General features: G+C 36.5%; 4 protein-coding genes across 5 annotated transcripts; 2 read left to right on the forward strand and 2 right to left on the reverse strand.

Moving 5' to 3' along the window:
• Positions 1 to 1,136: 1,136 nt before the first annotated feature.
• LOC104726878 (1-deoxy-D-xylulose 5-phosphate reductoisomerase, chloroplastic) lies at positions 1,137 to 4,446 on the reverse strand. The gene is made up of 12 exons (XM_010445830.3): positions 4,089 to 4,446; positions 3,683 to 3,876; positions 3,416 to 3,502; positions 3,104 to 3,229; positions 2,955 to 3,017; positions 2,711 to 2,860; positions 2,525 to 2,592; positions 2,327 to 2,438; positions 2,133 to 2,237; positions 1,937 to 2,058; positions 1,582 to 1,728; positions 1,137 to 1,495 (listed from the first exon to the last, which is right to left on the reverse strand). Exons 1-12 carry the CDS (start codon positions 4,180 to 4,182, stop codon positions 1,324 to 1,326), a joined length of 1,440 nt encoding a protein of 479 aa, XP_010444132.2. The 5' UTR covers positions 4,183 to 4,446; the 3' UTR covers positions 1,137 to 1,323.
• A 1,259-nt stretch (positions 4,447 to 5,705) lies between these two features.
• On the forward strand, positions 5,706 to 6,981 carry LOC104726880 (E3 ubiquitin-protein ligase SINA-like 11). Its single transcript, XM_010445831.2, has 2 exons — positions 5,706 to 6,014; positions 6,157 to 6,981. The coding sequence occupies exons 1-2, from the start codon at positions 5,883 to 5,885 to the stop codon at positions 6,829 to 6,831; spliced, it is 807 nt and encodes a 268-aa protein (XP_010444133.2). The 5' UTR covers positions 5,706 to 5,882; the 3' UTR covers positions 6,832 to 6,981.
• Positions 6,982 to 7,047: 66 nt separating this feature from the next.
• On the reverse strand, positions 7,048 to 10,180 carry LOC104726881 (1-deoxy-D-xylulose 5-phosphate reductoisomerase, chloroplastic). 2 transcript variants are annotated; one of them, XM_010445832.3, is made up of 12 exons: positions 10,040 to 10,180; positions 9,677 to 9,870; positions 9,378 to 9,464; positions 9,018 to 9,143; positions 8,868 to 8,930; positions 8,617 to 8,766; positions 8,428 to 8,495; positions 8,217 to 8,331; positions 8,020 to 8,124; positions 7,825 to 7,937; positions 7,496 to 7,642; positions 7,048 to 7,406 (listed from the first exon to the last, which is right to left on the reverse strand). In XM_010445832.3, exons 1-12 carry the CDS (start codon positions 10,137 to 10,139, stop codon positions 7,238 to 7,240), a joined length of 1,437 nt encoding a protein of 478 aa, XP_010444134.2. In that variant the 5' UTR covers positions 10,140 to 10,180; the 3' UTR covers positions 7,048 to 7,237. The 2 variants fall into 2 exon arrangements, with proteins under 2 accessions (XP_010444134.2, XP_087329723.1); XM_087473597.1 differs by lacking the exon at positions 9,378 to 9,464.
• Positions 10,181 to 10,860: 680 nt separating this feature from the next.
• Positions 10,861 to 14,463, forward strand: LOC104726883 (peroxisomal membrane protein PEX14). The gene is made up of 12 exons (XM_010445835.2): positions 10,861 to 11,186; positions 11,370 to 11,617; positions 11,717 to 11,756; positions 11,845 to 12,023; positions 12,388 to 12,577; positions 12,702 to 12,791; positions 12,951 to 13,024; positions 13,269 to 13,314; positions 13,403 to 13,473; positions 13,589 to 13,633; positions 13,725 to 13,793; positions 13,921 to 14,463. Exons 1-12 carry the CDS (start codon positions 11,114 to 11,116, stop codon positions 14,338 to 14,340), a joined length of 1,545 nt encoding a protein of 514 aa, XP_010444137.1. The 5' UTR covers positions 10,861 to 11,113; the 3' UTR covers positions 14,341 to 14,463.
• The last annotated feature ends 2 nt before the right edge of the window (positions 14,464 to 14,465 follow it).

Here is a 14,465-nt window from a genome sequence, read left to right on the forward strand (position 1 = left end):
TTCAGAAAAGATATATACTTAATTTAATAGTTAGTATTCGTTGATTCATTCATCTTTTATAAATTCAAACTTCATCCTTTGGTGTCTTGTCTTGTTTCAAAAATATGTTCAGTGGAATCAGCAACAAATTCAAGTGAGTTGGATTACGAATCTGGAGATGTGTATACTGGTAATTTTATTTAATAATTTTTATTTTATTGTGATTAGTCAGTGAAATGACAAATTGAAATGGGACTAGCTAGAGTAAAACGTACGGTGCAACTGTTCCTATCATATAGTAATGTCACAGATCAGAACCAATCGATTTTATTGTCCGATTTCATTACACAATAAAGCATCAAAAATAAACGTCTTATCAGCCAAATTAATTAAGGTTTTTTTTTCGTTCAGTATTAGCAACAGTTATTGCTTAATATGAAATCTAAAATACAATCTAAAGTAGTATTATTATAAGCTACAAGTTGTACATCATAACACTAGACAAATCAGGTTAAATTATGAAAAAGAATGACTTGCAAGTTACGATTAATGATAACTTAGAAACCTTTTTTATCATAAACCGACCAATTCTTTTCCTAGTAAGTTTATCTCAAAAACATAATAACTACAAAATAATGAGTCGACAAAATCAAAATTGTTGTTGGTTCGAAATAGCTTTTGCCAAACAATCAATTAAATCTAGTGTGAAGGTGTTTCATATATGACTTACAAGTTAAAATTGTTCCTAATGATTTTAGCGGTGGGAGTAGGTTGGTTTACAAGATTGCATTCTCTGTCTTTATCCCTACTCTAATATGAATACGATCCATGCCTAATTTTTCAAAATCCAAGTTTTATTTCATGTAAGCGTATTTGGCAATATTTTAATCAATCAATATCTCAAAACAATTTTGTGGTTTCCATTTATTTAATGAATAACCGAGGTGCCAATTCCCAAGCAACAAGGCAAAAAAGTAGCACAAGGTGATGATGCTGCAAACTATCTCTACTCATGAAGCCGAGAGGCTTCTCAAGAAACAGATGAGGACGACAACAGGAGACGGAAACTCTACCGATGAAGCCTCGGAGGCTTTTCAAGAAACCTAAATAGGCATTTGTTTTTACCATTCTAGGTTTTTTAACTTTAAACGGAAGGCTTTGGTAAAAATGGTTTCAATTATTGGTTTGGCTTGTTCGGATCACAGATACATTAGTTTACAGTTTTACACAATTCATAATCCTCCCAAAAGAGCTATTAAGTACTAACCCATTCTCTACACTAATCTTGTTCCCGCATTTTTTTTTTCAAAACACTTCACTAATGTTCTTCCAACAACCAATTTGTCAGGCATGAACTGGCCTCACACCAGAAGAAGAAAGCTGCACAATCGCCGCGTATTCACGTGCCCACGAGTCATAGTGAACAATCTCTTCAAGAGAAGGTGATGTTACCAACTCGTTACGATGTTTATCGCAAGTTAATTCCACAACCTTGAAGATATCCAAATAGCTTATCCTGTAAACAAAAGTAAGAATATAAACAATCTTGATTCGTTTCAAGAATTTCGTTTGAGATGCCCAAAGAGAAAACAAGAGTCTTACTTTTCATCAATGAACATTTCAACGGCTTTCTCATTGGCGGCGCTGAGAACTCCAGTCATTGTGCCTCCAGCTCGTCCAGCAGCATAAGCAAGATCCATGGATGGGTATTTCACATTGTCTGGTTTCTTGAAAGTCAACGAACCAAGTCTGCCAAAAATCACAACCGTAATCAAGTTTTGGTTTTAGGTGCTGAATGCTGCTGATAAATAGGGTGTCTAATCCGGTTTAACTGATCCAAACCAAAACATTAGCCAAATAACCAATTGCAAAACCAAACCGAAGACCGATTGGGGAATCTTCAACTAAGCTTAGCTTCACACCTGATAAACAGAGAGTATATATGTGGTTTGCTTACTTGCAAAGGTCAAGTCTTGGCCAAGTTACTTCAGAACAAGGAACTCTATCCGGCCATGACATGGTGTAGAGAATTGGTAAACGCATATCAGGCCAACCCAATTGAGCAAGTACAGATGAATCCTGTGGAACAAAACAAAATACATGTTATAAACTTTGAAACCGGAAGACAAAAAATGCAGTTATTTAGTTTTCACCTGTGTTTCAATCATGGAGTGTATGATACTTTGAGGATGAATGACAATCTCTATATCGTCATACTCAGCTCCAAACAAATAATGTGCTTCGATGACCTCAAGACCCTGTTTCAAGAAATCAAGAATTTATCTACCTTGATCAAAAGGTACTTTCAAAAATCAGAGTTTAAACTTGAGGAGAAAATGATGTTAACCTTGTTGAAAAGTGTAGCCGAGTCCACAGTGATTTTCTTTCCCATGTTCCAGTTTGGATGCTTCAACGCATCCGCTACTTTAACTTCCTTCAGCTTTTCAACAGGCCAATCCCTATTTCAACATCCAATTAACATTTCCCATTAACCAAATGAGAACTGAGAAAAAATATATGCAGAGAGAAGAATATTGAAACAAACCTAAAAGCTCCACCAGATGCAGTCAAAATTATCTTGCGCAGAGCGCCTTCAGGCAAACCTTGAATGCACTAGAGAACATAAAAGAAGAATTTTTACTTAAACTGCCAGATGTAGAAATTGCATCAAGACCAAAACTTATGTCAATATGAAAGTAGAGGTACTTAAATTCTATGTGAATTATGATACCTGAAATATAGCAGAGTGTTCTGAATCTGCCGGAAGAATCTTAACATTATGTTTCTTGGCAAGCGGAAGCACGAATGGACCACCTGCGATTAATGTCTCCTTGTTTGCAAGAGCAATATCCTTTCCTGCTTCAATTGCAGCAACCGTAGGCTGCATTAAAAACAAACAACAAGCTTTATCAATTTACTTTCTTATTCCTATTCTCTCAATACAGTTTTACTAACAAAAAAACTGGAGAATATACCTTTAGTCCTGCACAACCTACTATTCCGGTAACAACAGTGACAGCTTCAGGGTGTCGAGCAACCTGTTGATGAACATAAGTAAGAAATCGATGAGGTTAGAAACTTTGTGAAAATCTACACTACAATCAAAACTAACAAATGCACTAACCTCAATCACTCCTTGCTCCCCTGGGATAATCTCAGGTTTATAGTCCAAATCAGCTAAAGCCTCTTTAAGCTCGTTTATCAGTGATTCATTTCTAACAGCAACCAACGCAGGTTTAAATCTCCTTACCTGCCACCATTCAAAAGAGGGTAAAAGAACCATAATGTAGACTTTTCTCGAGATCACTGAAGGCAAATAAAACTAAGCCAGAACCTGATTTCTCTGGACTGATTTGCTATACTATTAGTTTACAGTATATTATTATATATGCTACTTTATCATTGAATTGAGTTATGACATGAGTCAAAAATTTACCTGATCAGCAAGGAGAGTAACATTGGAACCAGCAGCTAGAGCCACAACTCTAAATTTGTCAGGATTCTCAGCCACAATATCCAATGTCTGCAAAATGGAAGTTCTTATCTATAAAAATGATCGAATAAAAACTCATTCTTCTTCATAACACAATTTATAGTCAGGTCCTACTCAAGAATTGGACAATAGTGCCTTAATCTAACTTCATGGAACTAAACTCATCTGGCAAAGAGTAAGAAGAAACCAAGAAACAGATTTAAAAAAAACCTGAGTGCCAATAGAACCAGTAGATCCAACGATGGAGATGGGTTTTGGTCCATCCCAAGATTGACGAGGCGCCTCAGGAACAGCTCTCCCAGGCCATGCTGGAGGAGGAGAAGATTGCTGCTGCACTTTCACTGAACACTTGACTCCTTTTCCAAAGTCTCTCCCTTGATTCCTCCTCCTCAAACCAAACCCACCTGTAAAACACTCAATTTTAAACATTCGAAGCTAAAGCAACCTAAAAGTTCTCAAATTGAAGAAATTTACAAAGAACTGGGTGTTCCAGCCAACTGGATACGGATCATCCAATACCCAGATGAAGAAATTCACAAGAGCCTTAGTAAAACTAATGAAAGTTTGAAACTTTAATTGAAAAGAGAGTTGACCAAGGAAGAGAGGAAGAAGAAACCTGGGATTTTGGGGATTAGATTGAACCTGGAAGTATCCAAGAAAGAAATAGCAATGGATTCAGCTGGAGATAATGAGTTAAGAGTCATCATCATCAGTCTCTATTAAAAAATCGAATATTTTCCAGAGAACCGCACTACTTTCGATTATCAAAGAAAGAAGAAAAGGAATCAGAGATATAAACAGTGAGCCGAGAGAGAGAGATGAATCAGATAAGAAAAGAATATGGATTGGTAGAGGATCGTAGTAATTTGAATGGTACCAAACAGACTTTGACATTATTTTTTTAAGATTTTGTTGAGAGCCTATTAATGTATTCGACTTTTTTACAAAGAGCGACCATTGTTTAAGGTAACGACAAGTTGTAATTGGTAACATATCCGGTTTTTACAACGTTCCTATCTAGTTTATTTCTTGTTAATATTAATTACTTAAGTATAGTTATTAGTTAATATGCATTTAAAGTGTTAAGGATATATATATTTCTCTTAAAACCCAACAAACGTGTGGTAATTTGATAAAAAAATGTCTATATTGATTTTTGAAATTTTGGATAGGGATACCTTATTATATGAAATTTAATATGTTTGACTAACATGTTACATGCTGTAACAAAATTACAAATACACATGTCAAAATCTTAGTTTATCTTGATTCTTGACATGTCTTATAAGTAGATATGGTTAACGTGAAGTGAACTTAGTGTCGTCCATTTTTAAAAGGCACCATTACACTCAAGATCAAGTTCCGACTCTTACGAATATAGAAATTTGGCTAATGGACCGATTAGTTGTGGTGTAATGATTAAAAAAAAAAATAGATATGATTGACTGACAGTTTACATGCCGTAAGAAAATTACAATCCACATGTCAAATGTAATTTCGCTCTTGACATGCATATAATATTTTGTTATAATTTTATTGAAAAGTACTTCGATTCTTTGCGAACAAAAAATAGTATGAGCATTTTATCAAGGAAAAAAAAAGATAATAGTATAAGAATTTTCTATACTTCTTATTAGAGTCATGTATGTTCGATTGTGTGATTAAAAATCTTGTTGTATACTATTAAGATCACCCGTTCAAGAAGATTATATTGCATTGTATTTTCTATTTTGTTTGAATGGTGCTTTGTTTTCGAAGAAAATATTACTAATTTGCCCCATAAAAAGGAAAAGAGAAAGATAATTTACTTTACTTTAAGTGGGTAAAGCGTTGTTTATGATGATTACTCTCTCTCTCTCACGATACAGTAGTGTTTTTGTGGATACAGAGATAATGAAGATAATGGTAGATGAGTCAGTACTCATTAATGCTAATGGTTAGTCTGAACTCTGAAGTAGACCAAGTGCTACGTTAACTGACACATGGCAAAACAGGAAAGAAAGAACGTACTGTAATATTTATTTACCTATGGTTAATTAACTTGTTTCATCCCATTAAACTCTTCGAATTCCTTCCCAAATCATGATATATGCATGTAACTTTTTCTTTACACCCTTCGGAAATCGGAGACTGATGAATTATTGCGTTAAAAACTATTGGGAAGACAAAAACACACATAATTAGGGTTTACTCGTAACTTGTCTCTTCTATTTACTTCCTCTCTCTCTTCCACAAACATTGATGTTTTGAGATATTTTTTTGTCCTACAAAAATTGATATTTTGTAATCTTCAAGAAGTAATCATCAATGTTTGTGGAAGACAAGTAAAAACCAAAAAAACACAAAAAAACAAAAAAACAAAAGTGTGAAGACTAGTAAACCTAATTTGATTACCTAATTATAATTGATAATGGTTTGTAAAAGCATTCTCTCGCAAAAGAGGCAACGTACAGAGAATGAAACACGATCGGCCAAGTTGTCGGATCTTGATGTTCTTGATTGTCCGGTTTGCTTCGAGCCGCTCACAGTTCCTACCTTCCAGGTTATGTTTCCAATCGTGCATTTGATTTTGTTTCATGTGGTATTTTGATTCTCTTTGTTGGGTATTCTTATACCGAATAAGGTTTTAATTTTTAATTTGATTGTAATTAACTCGTTAGATCTTTTTTTTTGCACATCATCAGTGTGATGATGGACATCTAGTTTGCAGTTTATGCTTAGCCAAAGTGAGTAACAAGTGCCCTGGTCCTGGGTGTGATTTACCCATTGGTAATAAGCGATGTATCCCAATGGAGAAGGTTATTGAAGCAGCCTTTGTTCCATGTCGAAATGCTGAGTTTGGTTGCACAAACAGTTTCTCTTATGGGAAAGTGTCAAGTCATGAAAAGGAATGCAACTACTCTCAATGCTCTTGCCCTAACCTCGATTGCAATTACATTGGCTCATACACCAGCATCTACAGTCACTATATTTCTAGCCATCTTAACGAAAACATGACTTGTTCCTTTCGTTCGTCTGCCCTTGTTCGGATAAACATTAACGAAAAGGTTTTAGTTCTTTATGAAGATATGGAGAAACTATTATTTGTGGTTCAGTGTTTCAGGGAGAAACAAGGTGTTTATGTTACTCTTCGAAGTATTGCATCATCAACTCCAAAAGAGAAGATTTCGTACTGGCTTTCCTGTAATGTTGATGGACACACACTTGCTTACAAATCACCAGAAATGAAGAGGTTTCTTGAAGTGAGTTCTCATCAAATCCCCGAAGAGAGTTACATATTTTTCCCTAACAGTTTATTGTGTGGTGAAATGTTGGAGATGAGTCTTTCCATCGTGATTTTCGACGGAGAGTGGCTCTAGATATGATTTGGTTTGCCGTTAAGACTTACGAGACGTTCAATTTCTTAGTTGTTTAAGACCTTGTTTGTACTTTGTAGTAGTAGTAGTAGTACAGTACCTCTCTTTGATTTATGGATAGAAATATAAATCAGACGACGCCATTACCTCCTCTTCGTTTGATCGCACACACTATATACACCCACATTAGGCTTTTGTTTTCACCATTATAGGAAAGGATTTTTATTTTAAACGGGAGGCTTTATTGGTTTGGCTTGTTCGGATCACAGATACATTAGTTATATATACACAATCCATAATCCTCCCAAAAGCGCTATTAAGTGATACACTAACCCATTATATACACTAATCTTGTTCCCACATTTTTTTTCAAATCACTTCCACTGATGTTCTTCCAACAACCAATTTGTCAGGCATGAACTGAACCCGCACCAGAAGAAATCGGCACCATCGCCGCGTATTCACGCGCCCACGAGTCATAGTGAAGAATCTCTTCAAGAGAAGGTGATGTTACCAACTCGTTACGATGTTTATCGCAAGTTAATTCCACAACCTTGAAGATATCCAAATAGCTTATCCTGTAAACAAAAATGAGAATATAAAAGTCATTCTTGATTCATTTCAAGAATTTCGTTTGAGATGCCCAAAGAGAAAACAAAAGTCTTACTTTTCATCAATGAACATTTCAACGGCTTTCTCATTGGCGGCACTGAGAACTCCAGTCATTGTGCCTCCAGCTCGTCCAGCAGCATAAGCAATATCCATGGATGGGTATTTCACATTGTCTGGTTTCTTGAAAGTCAACGAACCGAGTCTGCCATAACCGATTCAGTTTCAGTTCAGTTTATCTAAACAAACTAAAACCATACTGAACTAGATTAGGGAATTTTTCTTGGAGGTGACTAAAATCTCCAACTAAGCTTAGCTCCACACTTCAGAGAGTATATATATATATATATATATATATATATATATATATATGTGTGGTTTGCTTACTTGCAAAAGTCAAGTCTTGGCCAAGAGCAAGGAACTCTTTCGGGCCATGACATGGTGTAGAGAATCGGTATACGCATATCAGGCCAACCCAATTGAGCAATTACAGATGAATCCTGTGGAACAAGACAAAACACATGCGAGACAGATTTTTACCGGAAAGACAAAAAATGCAGTTATTTAGTTGTCAGGCAAGACCTGTGTTTCAATCATGGAGTGTATGATACTTTGAGGGTGAATGACAATCTCTATATCGTCATACTCAGCCCCAAACAAATAATGTGCTTCGATGACCTCAAGACCCTGTTTCCAAGAAATCAAGAATTTATCTACCTTGATCAAATCAGCGTACTTTTAAAATCAGAGTTGAACATTGAGGAGAAAATGATCTTAACCTTGTTGAAAAGCGTAGCTGAGTCTATAGTGACTTTCTTTCCCATGGACGTCCAGATTGGATGATTCAACGCTTCAGCTACTGTAACTTCCTTCAGCTTTTCAACAGGCCAATCCCTATTTCAAATTCCAATTAACTTTTTCCATTAAGCAAATGAGAATTGAGAAAGAAAACAAAAAATCTATTGCAGAGAGAAGAATATTGAAACAAACCTAAAAGATCCACCAGATGCAGTCAAGATTATCTTGCGCAGACCGCCTTCAGGCAAACCTTGAATACACTAGAGAACATAAAAGAAGAACTTTTACTTAAACTGCCAGATGTAGAAATTGCATCAAGACCAAAACTTATGTCAATATGAAAGTAGAGGTGCCTTCAAATTTTTATGTGAATTATGATACCTGAAATATAGCAGAATGTTCTGAATCTGCCGGAAGAATCTTAACTTTATGTTTGTTGGCAAGCGGAAGCACGAATGGACCACCTGCGATTAATGTCTCCTTGTTTGCAAGAGCAATGTCCTTTCCTGCTTCAATTGCGGCAACCGTAGGCTGCAGTAAAAACAAACATTAAGGTTTCTCATCTTTAACTTTCTTTTTCATATTCTTTCAATAAGGTTTGATGACAAAAGAAAAGTAGACTATATATATACCTTCAAGCCAGCACAACCAACTATTCCGGTAACAAGAGTTACAGCTTCAGGGTGTCGAGCAACCTGTTGATGAACATAAGTAAGAACTCAATGATGATAGAAACTTTGTGAAAAATCTACACTACAATCAAAACAAACAAATGCACTAACCTCAATCACTCCTTGCTCCCCTGGAATAATCTCAGGTTTGTAGTCCAAATCCGCTAATGCTTCTTTAAGCTCATCGATCAATGACTCGTTTCTAAGAGCAACCAACGCAGGTTTAAATCTCCTTACCTGCCACCATTCAAAAGAGGGTAAAAGAACCATAATGTAGACTTTTTCTCGAGATCACTGAAGGCGAATATAACTAAGCAAGAACCTGATTTCTCTGGACTGATTTGCTATACTATTAGTTTACAGTATATTATTATATATGCTACTATCATTGAATTGAGAAATAATACAGATTACCAAGTGGTCTGAACGAGGAATTGGAGCTGTAAGTTACCACATGAGTCAAAAATTTACCTGATCAGCAAGGAGAGTAACATTGGAACCAGCAGCTAGAGCCACAACTCTAAATTTGTCAGGATTCTCAGCCACAATACCCAATGTCTGCAAAAATGAAAGTTCTTATCCCCATAAAAATGATGCAACAAATAACTCAGTAACATGCTGATCGTAAACTAAAAAAAAACAACAACACAATCTCTAGTCTAGTACTACTCAAGAATTGGACAATCATGCCTTAATCTAACTTCATGGAACTAAACTCATCTGGCAAAGAGTAAGAAGAAACCAAGAAAGAAACAGAGTAAGAAGAAAACCTGAGTGCCAATAGAACCAGTAGATCCAACGATACTGATGGGTTTTGGTCCATCCCAAGATTGACGAGGTGCCTCAGGAACAGCTCTCCCAGGCCATGCTGGAGGAGGAGAAGATTGCTGCTGCACTTTCACTGAACACTTGACTCCTTTTCCAAAGTCTCTCCCTTGATTCCTCTTCCTCAAACCTAACCCACCTGTAAAACACTCCAAAGATGTAAACTTTAAAACTCTCGAAGCTAGCTGGATACGGATCATTCAATACTCAGATGGGAAAAATTCAGACGAGCCAAAGTAAAACTAATGAAAGTTTGAAACTTTAATCGAAAAGAGAGTTGACCAAGTAAAAGAGGAAGAAGAAGAAACCTGAGGAGAGTTTAGGGGTTAGATTGAACCTGGAGGTATCCAAGAAAGAAAGAGCAACGGATTCAGCGGGAGGTATTGAGTTAAGAGTCATCATCATCATCAGTCTGTATTATAAAAAATCGAATATTTTCTAGAGAACCGCGCTACTCTCGATTATGAGTGAATGAAAAAAAATGGAATCAGTGATTTTATAGTGAGCCGAGAGAGAGATGAATCACAAAAAAAAGAAAATAATATCTGGATTGGTCGGTTCGTAATTTATAATTTTATATGGTACCAATAGATTTTCACATTATCTTTTAAAGATTTCGTGGAGCATATTATTTTTATTTTTGTTTTTTCTTTTGCGCTAATAAAATTTTAATTTATGAAAGAGATTTTTTTTTTTTTTTGTTTTCATAATTTTGAAAATTTTCGTTTAAGTGTGGTAATTGATAAAATGTCTATATTGACAATAGTTTTTTGATATGAATAATCTTATTATATGAAATTAAATATGTTTGACTAACATGTTACATGCAATGCTGTAACAAGATTACATACCCAATCACCACAAGTGAAGAGGTATGTTGAAGTGTATTTTCAAATCCCCGAAGACACTTTCATTTTTGTGCCTAACATTATATTGCGTGATGATGAGACGTTGGACGTGCACATTGGAGCATTGTATTGAACTTAAGTAAGAGTCACTAAACTAATCCACTCGTCTTTTACAAGTTTATGGATGTTGATGGTTGATGATTGGTTGTTACAAGTTTATTTACAATTTTAGTGTTTAGACAATGGGCCTTAAAATATAAGAGCTTAAGGCCCAAAATGATAGAGCACCAAAACAAAAACAAAAAACAAAAAAAATCAGACGAGACGCCATTATCTCGTCTTCGTGTGACCACCACACAGAGACACTCACCAAAACAAGAAAAATAAGATAGAGATGAGTTTTTGAGTTTCCAATACCTGATTTACCCTCATCCTCATCGTTCTCCCCTCTCGAACGATTTTTTTCCTTCTCACTTGGGATCTGTCTATAGTCTCTTTTGCCTCTTGGATTCTTACCAAGGTTGGTGAGCTGCTATGGCAACTCATCAGCAACCACCAGCTCCTTCCGATTTTCCCGCTCCCGTCGATGATAAATCCCAGATTTCAGGTTCAATTTTATTTCCTTAGGTCTCAGGGAACAATTTCTCAGTGGTTTTTGCATTAGGATTGCATAGTTATGGGTTTAATTGATTTAGTTAGCCCGAAGTTGATAGAGTAATTGGATTCATCATCGAGTGATTGATATTTTACTAATGTTCTTGTTGATTAATGTGTTGTTGTTTACGTACAGAGGCTACAACAAAGCCTGCTAACGAGGTTCAGCAAGCTACTACTATAGCTCAAGAAACTTTTAAGCAGGATCCTCCAACATCTGTGTTTAAGAATTCTGAACCGATACGGGAGGATCAAATTCAGAACGCTATCAAGTTCCTTTCGCACCCGAGGGTTAGGGGATCTCCTGTTATTCATAGAAGATCTTTTCTTGAGAGGAAAGGTCTCACTAAAGAAGAGATTGATGAAGCATTCCGCCGTGTTCCTGTAAACACCTTCCTCCTTTTCCTTGCTTCTTTGTTTTTGGAACTCTCATTCCTCTCCTAGTTTCAATAGCTTACATCTGTGATTAATCTGTTTTTGTAGGATCCACCACCAAGCTCGCAGACTACTGTTACAAGTCAAGGTAAACTAAGCGAGGACATGTATTTGTTTGGTTATTCCTATGATGATTACTATACTGGAAGCTAATTGTTATGTTTTCTTACAAGCAGATGGACAGCAAGCTGTGTCAACTGTTCAGCCACAAGCTATGCAGCCTGTGGTAGCTGCTCCTGCTCCACTCGTTGTTACTCCACAGGCAGCTTTTCTCTCTCGGTTTCGCTGGTACCATGCTATTCTTGCTGTTGGTGTACTAGCAGCTTCTGGTGCCGGAACAGCTGTTTTTATTAAGGTATCGTGAACGTTTCCCTCATTATATGCAGTGTGTTATGTTATGAATTTACTTGGTACATCGAGTAAATTGCTGATGGTTAGGCCATTAATGAAATGGAAGCAGACTGTATAGAATTCACTATTCTTAGCTTAGGTAACGAATTGCATAACTCTCACATTCTGTTTCAACTATACCACCAGAATATAGTTGCCAAGAACTTTGATGAAAACAATCCCTGTAAGAGTTTATTAGGGTGTCAGAAACTTGTTACTGTACCTCTCTTACTGATTGCTAGATGTGTTTTAACGCTATGCAACTTTATAGTATTAGTCTCCTTCTACACAATCAAAATCTTTATTAAGTTGAGATTTGTTTGTTTCAGAAATCTCTCATACCCAGATTTAAATCCTGGGTCCAAAGAATTATGTTGGAAGAAGAAGCTGACCCTCTGAAGAAAGCTGATGCTAAACCTAACTTAGCTGAAGAAGCAGTAGCTGCAGCCAAAGCTGCTTCTGCCGCTGCTTCTGATGTTGCCAGGGTTAGTCAGGAGATGATGATAACAAAGAATGAAGGTAGATGTGTTTCTGTAGTTTATAATGTAGACAGAGTTTCTCTTTTTCTGTGACCATATCTGGACTTTTCTTGCATGTTCCTTCTTATCCTCTAAATTCAAATCTGTATATTGCTTCTTCTCAGAGAGGAAATATTTCGAGGACTTAACGCACCTGTTAGGTGTCCAAGTACAAGAAATGAAGTCATTGAGCAATAATATTCGTAAGCTCGAAGGTAAGTGTTAAGTCTCAGTATTCATACAATTAAGTTTGAACAACTCTTATCAGGAGTCATGGAGGGTCTTGTTACCTAATGTTTGGTTGATCTTAAGAGTCATTGTTAAAGCTTCTTGATCTAAAGAGTATTCTCCTATTTCTCTTTTTTTACTTTCAGGACAATCCAGCAACATTCCAAAGATTTATTCAGCTGATCAAGAGGTTTATAATGGTTCAGTCACTGCAGCAAGGGTGAGTTTTAAGGTTTTGGTTTGATAAAACTTTGATTCATAGATTAGGGGATTACAAAACACAAAGAAAACCCAAAAGCACCCCAAAGAGAACAGTTTTACTTCCTCCCTGATTGCTGATAGATCTAAATAGTCTGATGTAAACCCCATGGAAAAACCGCATCAACTTGAACTTGATAATTAACTAATAGAATTACGTATCATAATGCTTTTTGTAACATTAGGAACGTTGATATGTGATGCAGAAACCCTATACAAATGGCAGCAACGTTGATTATGATACACGTTCAGGTTCTCTCTCATACTCTTTCTATATCAATCTGCGTTACGGTTTATTGTTTTTGGTTAGATTAATCTTTCTAACTAATGGATAATACAGCACGATCTGCATCTCCTCCTGCGCCTCCAGCTGATACTTCTGGGCCCCCTCATCCAAAGTCATACATGGATGTAATGTTCTGAAATCTCCTAAGTTCGCTGCAGAATCATGGATTTATAATAAATTTTATCCTTTGAATTCCTAATAATCTTTGTAACATAAACTTGAATATTGGTGATGCTGCAGATAATGTCTATGATCCAGAGAGGAGAGAAGCCTTCAAACATTCGGGTAAGCTGACACCTACAATCCTTCCTCGCAACATTTTTAGACTAACCATAATTTTTTGTTGTGACAAACTTATTGCACTTAAACTCTACAGGAGATTAATGACATGCCACCCAATCCGAACCAGCCACTATCAAATCCACGCATAGCTCCCAAATCTAAGGTACAAACTGAAGACGTCCCTGAATGTTGATTTAAAGCTGCGTTCTTTGTAATGAATCTTGGTCAAATGTGTGGAACTTGAAATTATTATCAAGATCTCTTAAACTCGTGTTCTCTCTTGTTAACAGCCTTGGGACAATGGCCAAGCACAGCAAGACGAGAGTTCAAATGGTCAATGGTGGCAACAGAAAAACCCTAGATCCACGGATTTCGGCTACGAGACAACAACAGCGGCACGTTTCACCGCTAACCAGAATGAAACAAGTACAATGGAACCAGCAGCTTTCCAGAGGCAACGGTCATGGGTACCTCCACAACCACCTCCAGTTGTCATGCCAGAAGCAGCTGAGGCCATTCGCCGTCCTAAGCCACTAGCTAAGATAGACCAAGAAGCAGCTGCTGCTAGTGATGACCAGACAGGTGTGAGCGATGAGTTACAGAAGATCACTAAGTTCTCTGAATCTGGTGGTGATGGATCAGAAAGTATCCAGATCACAGAGATACAAGAAGAATCAGAACAGCAACATATCAGCCCAGAAGGAAACTAAAAACAATAATTAGGGTCTCTTGATACTATGAAGTTCGCTTGTAAGAAAACATGCATTTAGGTCTTGGGATTTATCACCACCTACCTTCTATTAAATAATATATATCTTGCTACACAAGTAAAACT

This window comes from Camelina sativa, chromosome 11 (genome assembly GCF_030686135.1).
Source record: "Camelina sativa cultivar CO46 ecotype springtype chromosome 11, ASM3068613v1".
Lineage (NCBI taxonomy): Eukaryota > Viridiplantae > Streptophyta > Magnoliopsida > Brassicales > Brassicaceae > Camelina > Camelina sativa.

Excerpts from the sequence above, each read along its gene's own strand:
- LOC104726883 (XM_010445835.2), top strand. The coding sequence starts at position 11,114 with ATGGCAACTCATCAGCAACCACCAGCTCCTTCCGATTTTCCCGCTCCC. Across the intron at positions 11,618-11,716 it reads AAGCATTCCGCCGTGTTCCT|GATCCACCACCAAGCTCGCA; the intron begins GTAAACACCTTC and ends CTGTTTTTGTAG. Across the intron at positions 13,474-13,588 it reads ATCCAAAGTCATACATGGAT|ATAATGTCTATGATCCAGAG; the intron begins GTAATGTTCTGA and ends GTGATGCTGCAG.
- LOC104726881 (XM_010445832.3), bottom strand. The coding sequence starts at position 10,139 with ATGATGATGATGACTCTTAACTCAATACCTCCCGCTGAATCCGTTGCT. Across the intron at positions 9,871-10,039 it reads AACCCCTAAACTCTCCTCAG|GTGGGTTAGGTTTGAGGAAG; the intron begins GTTTCTTCTTCT and ends AGTGTTTTACAG. Across the intron at positions 9,465-9,676 it reads CTGGTTCTATTGGCACTCAG|ACATTGGGTATTGTGGCTGA; the intron begins GTTTTCTTCTTA and ends TCATTTTTGCAG.
- LOC104726880 (XM_010445831.2), top strand. The coding sequence starts at position 5,883 with ATGGTTTGTAAAAGCATTCTCTCGCAAAAGAGGCAACGTACAGAGAAT. Across the intron at positions 6,015-6,156 it reads TCACAGTTCCTACCTTCCAG|TGTGATGATGGACATCTAGT; the intron begins GTTATGTTTCCA and ends GCACATCATCAG.
- LOC104726878 (XM_010445830.3), bottom strand. The coding sequence starts at position 4,182 with ATGATGATGACTCTTAACTCATTATCTCCAGCTGAATCCATTGCTATT. Across the intron at positions 3,018-3,103 it reads GGGAGCAAGGAGTGATTGAG|GTTGCTCGACACCCTGAAGC; the intron begins GTTAGTGCATTT and ends GTTCATCAACAG. Across the intron at positions 1,496-1,581 it reads GAAATGTTCATTGATGAAAA|GATAAGCTATTTGGATATCT; the intron begins GTAAGACTCTTG and ends TTTTGTTTACAG.